Source organism: Patagioenas fasciata, chromosome 16, assembly GCF_037038585.1.
Source record: "Patagioenas fasciata isolate bPatFas1 chromosome 16, bPatFas1.hap1, whole genome shotgun sequence".
Lineage (NCBI taxonomy): Eukaryota > Metazoa > Chordata > Aves > Columbiformes > Columbidae > Patagioenas > Patagioenas fasciata.
This window is the reverse complement of record NC_092535.1, coordinates 10,047,312-10,063,024: the sequence shown is the minus strand read 5'-3', so window position 1 is coordinate 10,063,024 and position 15,713 is coordinate 10,047,312. Positions and strand designations below refer to the sequence as shown.

The window sequence follows — 15,713 nt, the reverse complement described above, 5'->3', positions numbered from 1 at the left end:
CCAACTCAAACAAAAATCAAAATAGGTACTAGTACCCTTTAATACCTCTATGATCCAGGATATCATTAATTATTATTATTAAAATTAAACAATTCTCTACAAATAGATCAAAAGCCCTCCTGATACCCGGGGCTGTGCTGATATTGTTCACAGTGATGTTGGAATTAAACACCAGCAGGTTGATTTCTAGCTCAGATGATGCTAAATACCATGATGAGGAACAGGAGATGAAGAGGCTTGCTGATGAGCTGCCCTCAGCCTCCTTCCACAGAGCTCCTTCAGGCCTCTCTGCTCTGAGCCCGGGGAACCATCCTCTTCCACACCAAGAGCTGAGCCAAAAATCTTAGAAACAAACTGAAATACAAAACCACCTCAACCATGCAGAAACCACAAGGACAGAACCTTAAGAGAAGTGAGCATGTCAAGACTCTGTGACAACTTCTTCTGTCCGAAGAAACGCAAAAGACATCAGAGCTCAGCTAAGAAGATAATTCGGCCTTCAAAGGAAGTGAAGCAGCTCAGCTCCCAAGTGTTAGGAATTAGACAGTATTCACCATCCACAGCTATGAAATCACTTGCTGAGAATACCCACTGATATTTTCAAGAACCAAAAGACCACACAACACCTTGGCTTACAGCTAAAATATTTCACACAGTCTTTGCCTCAAACTAAACTCAGGATCTCCAGATGAGCCACAAAACCAATTGGCAATTCTGCAGAACACAGAGGGTGTTAATGTAGATCTTGACCTGTTCCAACGAGCAAGCCCATGTTTGCAAGTCACCCCCGGCCAAGCAGAGCCATTCACCAGCCAAAGGAACCAGGAACCCCCGAAGGATCACCCTGCAAACTGCCCAGCCACATGTTCACGTGTGAGCAGCCATCGGTTGACAAGCGGATGCCGTATGTGTTCAAGCCGCCAAAGCAAGTTCGCCAACCTGCTCCCTACGCATGCAGTTAGGATCTCACCAATAACACGAGTAAAGACGAGACCCCTTTTTATTTAAACGTATTCCTGGCATTAAGACACTTGTGCGTTAACAAGACGTATCGTAACTAACTCTGAGTAGGCAGAATTTTCTAACAATGAGGTCACATACAAAAATTTACACCTACTGGACAAAACGCATGTTTTTTATTGAAGTTCCTTTTATGTGCTCCTCAGAAGGGACAGATTTTCTACAGTCTCTGAACTACAAATGACAGGTCCATTGCTTTCTTTTCTTCCCCATGGCAAGAACAGCAGAGCCAAGACTGTCAGCAACCTGCCAGACTCAGCTGCCATTCTACACCCACGTACCAAAACCACGGCCTAACGCTGCACAGCGTTTTTACAGTCAGGTTTAACTCCATTAGAGCGAGACTCCTCAGGGGAGCCGAACTACATCCTGGGAGAGCAAGGGTATTGACTGATGCTGTCCCTGCCAGCATAACAGGTGTGCTGAGAGCAACACAAATCTGTCAGCACTACGTGGTTATTAAGAGCATTAAGAGCCACCTTAATGAACGTTTTGATGGCATTTTCTTGCACACAGGTATCGCCTCCCCTACTTGTTCGTACCTAAGGAGGCCAGAATTTCCTACCAAGTGCAGAGCCCCTCCAAGGTCTGAGGGGGACGTCAGCTGTGCAGGCACCGAAGTCTGGAAAGAGTTCACTTTCAGATTTCAGAAAAACTGTTCAACACAAGGGCACGAAGAAATATTGTTAAACCTCCAGGATGAAAGTATTTTACTAAAAAATGAAAGCCACTAATTCAGAAAGAGTTACTTGAGATGTTCAGATTATGAACTGCAGGCACAAAGAATGAAAACAAGTCATCCCATACATCATGCCCTTGGAGTGCTCTAGGTCAGGAAACCAAACTATTAAAAATAGCCTTTTGCAGGCACTTCGTATTAAAGAACATGGACAGACAGACATATGAAAAGAGGAAACTGGCACCTTCAGAGTAAGCTGTTCGTAGGGCACAAGCCAGAGTGTGGGATGACATATTAGTGTTCATTTAACTGAATGAGTGTTAATTTTCTTCATGCAGTTGGAAACTTCTTTTTCTTGTAGCTAGCACAGTATTCTGTATTGGATTTGGTATGAGAATAATGTGAGAACACACTGAACAGCTAGGCTATGTTTCCAAGTTGGTACTAAAAGAATATCACAACTCACTGATGTTTTGGCTGTTGCCATGGAGATCAAGGGCTTTTTCAACTGTCCAGCCTGCAGACACAAAAAGCAGCTGGGAGGGAGAATAACGGGACAGCATCCACATTGACACCCAGACTGGTCAATGAGATATTCCCTACCACTAGTATCATGCTCCCGATATAGCTGGAGCCGGGTTTCCCACCTCAGTAGTTCCACTGGAAGTTCCGATTGGCTTTTCCAACTTGTTTGTTTGGTCTTTTGCAGTTTTGCAGTTAATCTTTGGTCTGCTTTGCCTTTTTGACCTCCTGCTGGGATGGCCCATTTGGGATCAGAACACTCTCTGCACTGGGACTGGTTCTTCAGCACAAGACACGCTTGGTAACAGTCACCGGTTGGTGAGAACAATTGCATTAAGTCTTTATATATATATATTATGTTGTTATCATCTTATTAAACTGTTTCTTATCTCAACCCATGAGGTTCTCTTGTCCCTTTTGACTCTCTCCATCCCGCTCAGGGGGTTGAGGAGGGTGAGCAAGTGGCTGTTTGTGGTCTTAGTTGCCAACTGGGGTTAAACCACGACAATAATTCAACAGCAAACTAAGTGATGGTGCAGAAAAAGAGAGACCACAAAGAAAAAGCCTGTTTACAGTAAATGCATATGAACATGGAATGTGGTTCTACTTATCACAGCAATCAACAAGTAACTAGCTGCCAAAAGTTTTAACACTCTACACCACCACACCACACTCAATTTGCAAATGATAAATTTGATAGAACATCTCAATTTCAAGTGTCAAAAACTTAAGCAACTCTTTCCTGCAAGACAGGCTTTGAGGAGTCATCTGTACCCTGTGCTCAAAAAGCTTGTTTTAACCTTATGCATCCACACGCATTTGTGCGGGTCTCGATTGTCTTGAACAGAACGGCTGCTGAGGTGCAACACAACCCAGAGCTGCAGGCAGAAACATCTCCTGTATTCCACGGAGACACAAAATCAACTGCCTTATTCTCTATAGTGACAGTTCTTTCATTACAATCCAAATAGGAGCAATACTCATGGAGGTGTTATAAGATGAGCAGGGGGAAGAGTTATTTCATCCTAATCATCTTCTAATACTTCCTGATAAGTTAAAGAGAAGAGGTATTGCCTGAATTCACTCAGCAGCCATTTAAGCCTGGGTCATTCTGTTCGGAGCAGTAAGACATATCTGAAATACAAGATAGACAATGGTGCTTCCTTCTCCACTGTTCAATGAAGAACCACTATAGAATTTAGAGATCTGTCAAATCTGCCACTGCAAAGGCAAGATCCTTCTCAGGGAAAAGACAGACAGGACAGATCAGTTCCACATCAGCCTTTCCAGCTCACTCACGTTTCGATACCAATGCCAAGTGGCACAATTCACATTTCAGGTGCTAATATTTCAGAGTTTCCAGTGTGAAGTATTTATACTTAAATTGTTCCTTCCTGCATCTCACAACATAGTAATTGAAGATCACTTACAGAAAAGAAGGTGGATGTATCGGAATTCTAAACTACAAGTGCTACAAGGAAACGGTTTTCCTGCTGTTCCGAATAGTGCATAATTCCCTAGAACTTTAGGAACAATAAGTATTTTCACTTTAGATCTAGGCAACATTTCCCACCACCATCTAGTTATTTATATATAATTTAACACGTACCAGAAACTGTAAGGAGACCCAGAACACCAAAATAAAACTTGTGACATAAGAATTTAAGTGTGGTAGAACTTCTAAAGCAAGAGTATCTCCAAGCTTATAGCATAACAAGACTCATGATTTCTGAAGTCTTATCTGACAGAAACTGTCACCTTTTCTTAAGCACTAAAACCTAGCTAATAGAGCAAAGTGTAAGAAAAGGACATCTGTACCAAAAGGTAAAATGATTTCAATATATTCACTTGGAACAGAAGAACTATTTCTCACAAATGGACTACAAAGATGAAAAGTAAACCCGTCATGCACCATAATTATGTATTCAAAAGCCGTCACTGTCACTAAGCAGTACATCCAGAAAAGCCTTTCAAAAATATGACATTGAAGTGTTCAGTAGATATGAAGAAGGTCTTGCTTGGCAGGCTGCCTTTCTATCCATGCCATTAAGAACAGAAGAGATGCTTGCAAAAAGAACAGACCACAAAATGCAACAAAATGCTCAGAAACCACATTAGCTCTGCTTTAGAATGTGCGTTACCCCTGCAACAAAATTAGAAGAATTAAGAACACATTGAGTTAAAAATCAAGTGGCATTTAATATCAGACATATGACAGAGCTGATATAAGGACACTGCTTTTCTTCATGGAGAAAAACTGTCCTGTAGCTCCACAACATCAGCCTTCAACAGTGAGGGTGACTTGAGAATTTCACAGTCCACCTTCCACCTCGCTGCACCGTTCAGCAGCTGTCAGCACAACCAGGGGCTATTTGCAGGGATAAGCTATGAAGCACATCATGGAAATACTCCAGGTTAAAAGCATCCATCCACAAATGGGGAATGAAAGGGATGGGAGCTTAAAATACACAAATACTGTTACAACTCAACACCATAAAGAATCACCTGCCAGTGCAGCCAAGATAATGACATCAAACCAACAGTGTGCAATTGGGGGAAAGGAGAAATGAAAGGGTCAAGACCGTGAGTCACTACTCAGTTAGTTCAAGACCATCACAGGAAAACAATTTCTCAAAGCAAGATAACTATGCAGTTACAAAAAGCAGAACAGAAGTGTGTTTATGGAAAAGCAGCCTGTGCTGACACTGTGCAGTTGGTAGTGGCTGCTCTTCAGAAAGCACTCGTCTCGGTTCTGCTCCTCCAGGCAGTACTTCGGCCTTGTTTAAGCTGCACGTGAAGCATAACGCACACAAGTTGGCACATCCCGAGGCATTTAAAGAAAAATCTTGCTTAACCACCACTCGCACCTTTGCATTGAAGCTACAGCAGTATGTGGGGTATAGAAGTCCGCATGCGGTAGCAGCGTGTTGGTACACTGATCTCGTTACGGACAGGCAGTCACAGCTCAAATGAAAAGATATTCGCTGGACACATTAGGAAAAGCAGACATGAAGCAACATGAGGCTGGATGTATTCTGCTGTAGTAAGTGAACAACTTGCAAGACTCTGAAATTCTTAACTACAGAGAATATTAATGAAAGATCAAATACAAAGACAAAAAAAACCACCAGGGAATTCAGCGAAGAGAAAGCTTGGCTTCAGAAAACACAAGACAAGAGATGGCAACTCTGACGGACCTGCAGTGCAACGAGAAGTCGGTCCACAAGAACAAAGTTGGGATAACTTATTAAACCACCACTGCAGTTCACAGCTGCACCCAGATTGCTGCTCTGATGCTACATGAGACACCAGGAAGGAAGCAAGTGTTTCAGGGAATGAGATGGTGAAGCAGAAGTTAACGAGATTCTGAAGACTGCAAGGCAGTTAACACTTCAGAACTTACTTTTTCCTAACCATTAAGTTTGTAATCCCTTTCCACTATCCATCAGTCGCGTACAGCTGTAGCAATTGCATTTGCTGAACACTAGGACCTTTGTACAACCCATCCAGCAACGAGAACTGTAAATACTGCAGCCACTGGGACTAGTAAGTCAGACCACGAAATGTAAAGACCTTGGTGCACACAAAGACAGAAGTCTTTAAACAATACTATTTAGATATCTGTCAAGCTGTGAGATGGGAGGAACACAAACAGAAACTCAGGGAATTGTAGTTTTGAAAAAAGAACAAAGTTTTAATACTCAAACGAGTTATTACAAGGGAATAATAGAAGTTGTGTAGTCGGTTCATTACAGAACATGATCTGTATTTCTAGATGAAGGAATTTCTTCAGTTTTATCTTCTTTCAAACACCGTTTAGACACACTATGCTGCTTCTCCGCAAAGAAAAAGGCTAAGAGGGAGCCCTAAAGAGGCTCCTTCAGCTCTTTCCTGCTTGCTGGCCCTTAAAATAAAGGAAGAGATCAGCAACATACTTACACAGTGACCCAGCTGTGCTCCGTCCTCTTTTTGACCTTTCTTGATCAGCTTTTTCAGAAGCCAAAGAAGCTCTGGTTTGAATATTTCTTTTGAGAGGGTTCTGCTGTGATCCTGCAGCGTTCTCCACTCCATGAAAGTATTTCATGTGATAATGCAATAACTTGGCTTTGCGGAAGGATTTTAAACAGTCCAAGAACTTGCATCTAAACTTGTGATCTTGATCAGCAGCTGCAGCTTTTTTTGATGCAAGAAAATCTGTTCTCCTACAAGGTTTTGTTACTGTAAGAACAAAACAGATAAATTCCCCCATGCATTTGCTATATTTATCAAATGGTTTCCTAAACTTAAAACAACCAAAAAAGTTAAGGAATGGGCATGCATTCAAACATGTTATGTTATGAAATGCTAAACATAAAATGTTAATGCCTTCAAGATCAAGGGAAGGGAAGATTAAGGGAAAACTCCTCACTACTGTGCTCTTAAACTGGTCGGCATGATGCGGGTGTTTTTATGAACGAGTTACTGTCAGAAAATGACATTTTGCTTCCGTGAGCTCCTTGCTCAACAGCTAATACCACTGCACACGTGCTGCAACAGATGAGAGACTGAACTACACAGAAATCGTGTATTTTAGTCGGCAAACTGAAGATTAAGTTCTATCAAGTATTTATTTAACTGTTTATAATTATTCTCATCTTTGGTGAAAGCGCTTTCCAAAGAAAACAGTTGTGTTTCTTCACATATATCTATTTTGCTGCCTGCTTTCTGGATGCCTCGTCCCACCACCAAAGCCAAGTGCAAGGGAAGCAGGACATCACAACTGCATCGGACAAGTACAACTGACATTTCTTTCCATGTTCAAACAGCAATGAAAGGATGAAACTAGGCAAAAGGAAATCCCTTGTATCAATTTAAAAATGTCCCCTACGAGCTACAGTTAATTACTTTCTCAAAAAAGCAAAGCAGGAGGTGTCTTCAGACTCAAATAGAAGGAGGTTTGAAGGCAGCTGTTTCACAGAGCGCTGCTGTGCAACCCGGGCCTGTAGCTAAACTCGACCTGCTGAACTCCTATTTCCTCTTCAGCATTGCAGAAACTTTTAATTCCTGGTTTTGGTAAGAATTACACAAAGGAAGCATTTCGAACCACAAGTAAATCTGTGACCAAACACAACAGAGGAAAGGTAAAATCTTGGCAACACACAGATAGAAAAACATCCAGGCAATTCTCCATCACCAACACACACAGAGCATCAAAAAGATCCCTCATGAAAAAGATGACAATGGAAAGGAGGTGTCATCTTTACAATACAGCTTCCAAATGCAATTCCTGAATTTGTTCTGCCAATCCTAAAATATAATTTCCATACCTTCCAACTCGGCAGATTAAGAAAGAAGTGTTTAAAGCAAAGACTCAGGCCTTGCAACAGCGATGCCAAACTGAAGGTACCCAGCACGTGAATGAAAATTAAGATACTATTTTAGAAGTAGCTGAAAACAAGAACCACAAAAAAGACACAGAAACATTACAAATAAGCATCAGTGGGGAAAGAATAAGACTTCCCAGAAGCGCACATCTGCAGGAAGGCGCAGAATGGGAGGGTTAGAGGCAGCGTCAACGCGACCTGGTGGTGAGAACACGGCACAGCTTGTTCAGACGTTTTTAGCATGTAGCAACAAAAATGGTGTCACCGAGCTGCATACGTAAAGCATCCTAGATAGCTGGATCTGCAGCAAACTCAGTTTTTAATACCGTGTTACAACAAAGAAACAAAACTTGAAGTAACGGTACTATGGAGGTTGATGTGCAGGGAGGGATTAAGAAGCCATCTACACAGACTGGTTAAAAGACGGAATATTCAGTTGATTTTCAGAAGAAAATAGTTAAGATTGAAGACATTGCTTTTGGGTGTTTTCACAAAGGTAATGAGAAGGAGAAAGACGTTTTGCCATAGGTGTATTGAGAACAACCTGACAGCGATGCTGCTTCAAGCCGTTATTGAAATAAAACTGCAGCAAAGCCAGACAGCTGGACGGCATTGGTAGAATGACAAGGTGTGTCAATACCAACACCGAAATGTGCTGCACGCCATTAAAAGCTGCATTCATAAAGAAGAAAACTCATTCCAGGAGCAGTCAGTGAAATGGTTGGTGGGTTTAGTGAAAGCAAGTGCAGAAAGGTTCTCTTGATTATGAAGCTAAAAACCAGCACTCCGGACAATGAAAAGAGAACTTTTTATTTAATAACTAACGTGAAGGGAAAATTTAACTGCAGCAGAATGGGGTAACAGGGCATAAAGATTTAGCCAAAAACTATGACAAAAGAAACCAATGTACCATCACACAACTACCACAATGAGCCCCTGTATCCAGCTCAGAGCACTTTCCCTCCACTGAGTGGACAAATTCTGGAGAAGACACAGGGAACGGCTTCTAACTGCTCAGCTACAGGTTAAAAGGAGCACAGGACCACGTCAGCTGAAGCGCAGAAACAAAGGCAACAAGACACTGGGTGAGGGGAAGCAAAGACAACAAAAAATGTGTGCAACTCACAAAAGGACCCTGTCCAGGGTAACAAACACAGACAACCCCACACAGTTAGGAACAAAGCTTCTGTTATTACCATCACCACCACATCTGGGGGCATCTTCCTTCTTCACCAGCGCCACAGCCGGAGGCACCAGCAGGGCCGCGCTGGGCCCACAACCCACAGGAATTCCCACCCTTGCACATCGGTGCAAGTTTTGCTGACAACACACCATACTACAACTATCCACAGATAGAAAGGTTTGCCATATTCGCTTCAAACTTTCAGGCACTTTGTGGGTGTTTTCTCTGAGTACAGTTGACAGACCTACTCCCTGCACTTCTTTCATGTTTATGACCAAAACTAGCACCCCTCACCTGGCATTAAATTAGCCATTACAATATTAAGCGCAGAGACTCCAGGTCAAACAACAGCATCTCCTTTAACTTTCACTGCAGAGAAAACAACATCCCTTCAGCCTTGAAGTCAGCAATCTCACTGTGCTGCATCATCCGATGTTCAAGCTAAGACACATTTAGCAGTAAATTCACGGTAAAATGTCACCATGTGAAGCTTCTGAGTCCACAAGAGACTCCACACACACACACACACCCCCCCCGACCAAACAACTGTGTGAACTGACTCCTCCTGGGACAGCAATTCTTGGCACAGCCCCGTACTCGGACTGAAGGCCGGCCATCCTGAGGCACCTGTGACACACTGATAACTGTAAACGGCATCGTAGTCTCCAGCAGGATGGAAATATGCAAGTAGAAGAAAAAATCCGCTGGTATTTCAGTTTAACTTAAATCTGTCAATCATCTTCCTAAAGTTTTCAGGGAAGGAGAAGAGATTTCCCCATCAGCAACAAACACACAGGGAAGCAACATTAATACACAACCAGCTCTATTTTTTCTTTCACAGTCACTGCAAGTTGTTTGCTGTACTGCTGAGTACATACCAGCTCTCCCCACATTACAGCCCTGAACTCAGACCCCCAAACTTGTATTCTTTTTAAACAAAGAAGCCTCTGAACATGTCCATACAGCTACAACAACAACCCGGTTCACACACACCAGTAAAACCTTTTAACACACCTCTGAATTCTTAGTTACTTGAAACTAAGACACGGTGGAACACCCTGAAAAGCTCTGCATCCTAGATGAGGACTTCAGTTAAATAACAGATGCCCTTACAGGAGGCATTTTTTAATAGTATTTGAGTACTAACCCCAAAGCTTTGTGATTACATGTTATGGTATCAAGTTAAACCATCTCTATTTTTGAGAATATCCCATAACTACCTTTGGATTATATTTACAAAGGCAATGGCAGCAGATGCGTTCTCAATATTGCATTAACTGTTTGGAAGAGCACCTGTAATCATTAACACAGTCTTCCATACTGTTAATACAGTGTGTTCTTTCTAAAAGCCAAGATGTACTGTTCTCTTAATTCTCAGGCCTTACCAAAGGTGTGGTTTGTCAATCCGTAGTTCAGTGCGTACCCCCAAAAGATTATACAAGCGCCATCTTAAAAACATTACACTTCAAATTGAAGATTTGCAGGGATTCACAAAATAAAAGACTGAAAAGCACGCTTTAAGAAATGCAAGATTACTGAAGTTAAAAAGCATTTGATCATACTGTTTCTCTACAGAAAATATGTCCAAAAGGTGACTGTATCCGCTGCAGCGGGAAGTTTTGCCATACCTGCTCTTCTATTGTCTGTCTGAGGCTAAAAAGCAAGTATTTTCAGACATACTAAAAATTATTTCAATTTTCAGCACTGCTACGACCCGCTCTATCTCTATGTAGCAGCGTCTAGGCGCACGTCCCGCGCACAGCGCCTCGGAGCGGTTCGGTTCCCCGCAGTGTTGGGAGCCGTGCCCATCCCCACAGCCCATCCCACAGGCCACAGCTGGAGTCACAACAGCCACCGCTGGTCCTGCCGGCCCGGAGCACAAGGCTCCAACAGGATCAAGAGGCACCACTGCTTTTTAGCATCGCTGCGCGCTTCAGTGACACAAGTGTCTGCAGCCTGTTATAACTCCAGGGACATATTATTATTACTGCTCGTCCGCTGCTATAGCAGACAGCCTCTCCTGCCAGCCACAAAAGCTACTCCACGGCGAAAATTTGCAAACAGGACATGGCTGTTCATCTTAAAATTACATTCAATGATGCCCATTCAGTTTCAAGGGCACCCTGGATAAGAGGCGCTTCCAGTTTCAAAGGAAAGGGGCACAAAGCACAGCGCCAGCTGCAAGCACTGCTGGTACTGTAAATTTCTCAGACGCCTCAGCTAACCGAGACACGTTATCACAGCGGTATCAGACGAGTGCTTGTGAGGAGCTCCACCAGTTGTCAGCACACGAACTCAATGCAATCAGCGATGTTACACTGCAATTACTCAGAGGAAGTTTCCAACTTAAGCTTTAAAGCGTACGTTAAGCTGGTTCTACCCAGCTACAAGAAGGGGAAGAACAAATCTGGAGCCACCAGATGGAGCGACACTTTTCACATCCTTCCTCTGCTTCAGATATTTGCAGGCAAGCTGTTCATAGCTCGTGTACTCAGAGCTAATAAAGAGAATGGCATTTCCTTGGTATCAGAGAGATTTATGGCCTGTTCAGGTGTAACAACCAAACAGTGGTTTTCCCTTCATGAGCCAAAACAAGCTACAAACCATTATTTAAAAACCAGTTAAACCCAAAACTATCTTACAGACTGAAAAGAACACAGCAGCCTGACCAGCAAAAAGAATCCGCAGCCACTCCGTACCCTCCGAACTCACTGCCAGGATGCAGGGAAGGAAAGGCACAGCCCCAACACACACTGAGAAGACTCTGGATAGACTGTAGTCAGAATACAGGTGGATATGTCATAGAATCATGGAACAGTTTGTATTGAAGGGACCTTCACCGCTCCCCCAGTGCCACCCCTGCCATGAGCAGGGACATCTTCACCAGCTCAGGTTGCTCAGAGCCCCGTCCAGCCTGGCCTGGGATGTCTCCAGGGATGGTTCAGCCACCACCTCTCTGGCCAACCTGGGCCAGGCTCTCACCACCCTCAGGGCAACAATTTCTTCCACGTGTCCAGCCTGAATCTCCCCTCTTCTATTTCAAAACCATCACCCCCTTGTCCTATCATAATAGGTCCTTCTAAAAAGTCTGTCCCCATCTTTCCTATCGGCCCCTTTTAAGCACTGAAAGGCACACTAAGGCCTCCCCAGACCTTCTCTTCTCCAGCTGAACAGCCCAGCTCTCTCAGCCTGTCCTCCCAGCAGAGCTGTTCCAGCCTCGGGTCATTCCTGTGGCTCCTCTGGCCCCTCTGCAGCAGGTCCATGTGTGTCCTGTGCTGAGGACCCAGAGCTGGACACAGAACTAGATCTATCATCAGCGTGGTTAGGAAGGAGAGCAACATCAAAAGAGCTAATGTTTAAATAGTAAAAGCTAGTTTACACAAACCTGAGCAAAGGAAAAGAGAGAAACTCCTTCCCACACTGGAGGTGCACATCAGTGCCAAAAGGAGGGGACATTTCATGGGTACCTTCATACGGGAGTGGGTCAAAGAGGACACGTGCAAACAGGAGGGTAAAGTCAAAGAACAACCAAACAGTGTGAAAGCCAGAACATCCAGGTTACTGTAGCAATGCTGAGCAGCTGGAAATCCCTCTGAAAGCTCCGTTCCACTTAAAATTGAGCTTGACAGAGCATAAACTAGGGAATTTGTAGTTCAAGTTTCCCCAGTTAACTGTAGATCCAAGTATTAAAGTTACAATAAATAATCACAGGACAGCACTATGTTTTGGCATAGTCTGCTATCTGTATAGGAAATTTTAAGTACGCTCCCTATCTAAGAGAAAATGGAAAATATACATTATTAAGTCAAACACTGAAATGTTTCAACTATTTCATAAATACATGCTAAAACTTATAAATAGTCTAAGGCTTAAGTATAGCAGAAGGCAAAACATAAGGATATAGAAATGCATAATCAGGATGCCCAAACATCAATGCTACCACATACCTGCAGCACAGAGATCACACAAGAATCTGATCTTTTAAGGTGTTAGTTCAACTTAATTCAGAATTACAAATATTAAATTATAACCTGAAAACAAGCATTTCTTATTTTCACCATTCACACACTAAAAATATTACACCCAGTCGTTTAAAAATTATTATTTCCACTTTTTGGAAGATTACTCTTATTCTCCAAAGCATAAGATCAAAATTGAGTCCGTAAGGAATAAAGCGATACATTGCTCCCTGCGGTTAACATTGCAAGAACACACAATATTTGTTAGTGACACTCGTACCAGCATGAAACACCTGGCATCAACTGCCTTAAGAAACGCGTCAATATGAAATATGAAATCAAAATACGAACCTGTAGCAGCAGAAGGTTCTTGAGTTCTGACGGCAGCAGAGGAGGACTCAGTGTCTTCAACTTTTTCTTCCTGTAAACTGGCATCCGCACTGAGCGCTGTGCTGTGCGATGTGTCTGCAGGGGACGCTTGTTCACTGAAACTTTGGTCAGCTTGAACGGGGATTTCTAACTGGACTAGAATGGAGGAAAAGGTTTTCATTGAGTAGAAAGCACACAAAAGTAGATCCCAGAACACTGGTATGTGTGTCCACCACGTTACCGTGGAGACAAAAACCATTCATGGTCAGACTCTTTGCTGTTATTAACACAAAATTAAGATTTTACAACACAGCTACTTCTAGCAACATTTAGAGCTGCTTAGAAATACACAGGCTGCTCTTTACAGCCTAAAATGAGACATGTCACCTCAAACCATTATCAGAGCTCACCCTGAAAGGGAAAGGCAGTGAAGCACAGGGCAGAAAAAAGGAGCATTATCTCCACCCAGCCTCAGAATAAAAGGATCCTGTTTGGTGTTTTTAGTGGTTAATGAGAGGATTAAACTGGAAATTCAGCATTTGGATCACTTGCTCAATCTACAACATTAAAACCCCAGGTTCCAATACAAGTTGGGGAATGACATACTAAAGAGCAGCGTAGGGGAAAGGGACCTGGGGGTCCTGGGGACAGCAGGGTGACCATGAGCCAGCACTGGGCCCTTGTGGCCAGGAAGGCCAATGGTACCTGGGGTGGGTTAGAAGGGGGTGGTCAGTAGGTCAGAGAGGTTCTCCTGCCCCTCTACTCTGTCCTGGGGAGACCACACCTGGAATATTGTATCCAGTTGTGGCCCCTCAGTTCCAGAAGGACAGGGAACTGCTGGAGAGAGTCCAGCGCAGCCACCAAGATGCTGAAGGGAGTGGAGCATCTCCCGTGTGAGGAAAGGCTGAGGGAGCTGGGGCTCTGGAGCTGGAGAAGATGAGACTGAGGGGGGACTCATTCATGGGGATCAATATGGAAAGGGGGAGTGTCAGGAGGATGGAGCCAGGCTCTTCTCGGTGACAACCAGTGACAGGACAAGGAGCAATGGGTGCAAACTGGAACACAGGAGGTTCCACTTAAATGTGAGAAGAAACTTCTTGATGGTGAGGGTGTCAGAGCCTGGCCCAGGCTGCCCAGGAAGGTTGTGGAGTCTCCTTCTCTGCAGACATTCAAACCCGCCTGGACACCTTCCTGTGGAACCTCAGCTGGGTGTTCCTGCTCTGGTGGGGGATTGCACTGGATGAGCTTTCCAGGTCCCTTCCAGTCCCTGACATTCTGTGTGATTCTGTGAACTCTGTAACAATCTCATTTTCACAAGCATAACCTGCATCCCTAAGAAAAAAAAAAAAAAAAGGAAAACCACCCCATTTCCTTTTAGTTATTTTACAACTTCTGGAGCTCTCCGCTCTCCTTCTGCAAGGCCAGTTATCCTTCTACTGGAAAAGCTCCCACGACTCAAGGGAAGCGCTCGGGTTACTGATGGAGAGGGAATCAAAAGGCAATCGGGGTAGCAGAGATAGAAACTTTCCTTGAGTTTTCCCTGCACTGCTGATGAAATCAGGTTTTAATTGCAGATACAGAGACTGCAGGGTCTGCAAGTGAAAAATAGAGTGCTTGCAACAGCTGGGCGACTGCCCTGTCACTGCAACCACAGAGTGTGTCAGCGAGCTGCTTACCCTGCTCAGATTCCTTTTGGTTAGAGACCGCATCTTTCAAAGGCTGAATTGCCGTTGAAGTTGTGACACAATCTGTATTTAAAATCTCATGGCCAATGCTAGATGAGAGCCTTGAAGATCGTCGCCTGATCTGGTCTCTTTCAGGGTTATCTGAAGAGTTCTTCAGCTTTTCCGGAGCTGGAAGAGACAAATATAACAGCACCAGGCAGGTAAACGATTATTAAACAGCCCACAAGCAAACTTTAACGAGCTCCGCTCCCAGTGACAGTCTGAAAGTGTGTTTACGGACTGAGGTTAACAGCAAAAGGCAATTAGAGCTCTCTGTAGAAGCTACAATCATATTGACAGTTATAAACAGGCATAACAATAGAGCAAAAGCCTGTCTTATAGGCCTCTCGACATTTACTAACAGGCAGCCTTCTTCAGGTCTTCATTTTGTTTTGCTAAGCAGTGTGGTAGATCCTGCATCTACTAACTGAAGAGCTACAGCTAGAAAAAGGCTTTTATAACCCCCTACATATAGGGAGGCAATATAATCTCTGTGAACACCAAGACTCACGGTTTGCAGCTCCTTTATCCAAACCCAGCTCCCAGGAATTCGGAGGGAATCTCAGCACGATGATGCTACCCATGAACAGCCAATTTCAGAAAAACAGGTGCTGCATTTCAGCCATTTCATGTATCACAGTTCGAGGTTAATACTACAGACTCTCCCCCTCCTTAATTCAACATTCGAGAACTTCTATGGACAAACACTGTGAAAACTGCATTAAAAATAAACACTCACAGAAATTTTTTTCAATCCTGGGACGTTTTGATGGAACTTCACCTCCTTTAGGTATTTTCCGACGTCTTAACTCCAAAGTTATGGGCTGCAGTGTCTGAGAACTTGGCTCTACATAGAACAAAAATGTACTGGATATGAAGCTGTGAAACTCTATA

The 15,713-nt window shown here is 43.5% G+C and overlaps 1 protein-coding gene across 5 annotated transcripts in view; it reads right to left on the bottom strand.

Annotated features, from left to right (window-relative positions):
• PHF20 (PHD finger protein 20) overlaps positions 1 to 15,713 on the bottom strand; it is a 70,128-nt gene that overhangs the window by 30,079 nt on the left and 24,336 nt on the right. For 3 of the 5 annotated variants that reach the window (XM_065849520.2, XM_065849519.2, XM_071815707.1), the window contains 4 exons: positions 15,559 to 15,666; positions 14,772 to 14,948; positions 13,078 to 13,251; positions 6,161 to 6,439 (listed from right to left, as the gene is read on the bottom strand). In XM_065849520.2, the coding sequence (XP_065705592.2) occupies positions 6,161 to 6,439; positions 13,078 to 13,251; positions 14,772 to 14,948; positions 15,559 to 15,666 (738 nt within the window). The remainder of the gene's footprint in view (positions 1 to 6,160; positions 6,440 to 13,077; positions 13,252 to 14,771; positions 14,949 to 15,558; positions 15,667 to 15,713) is intronic. The other 2 variants (XM_065849521.2, XM_065849522.2) reach the window with 1 other exon arrangement.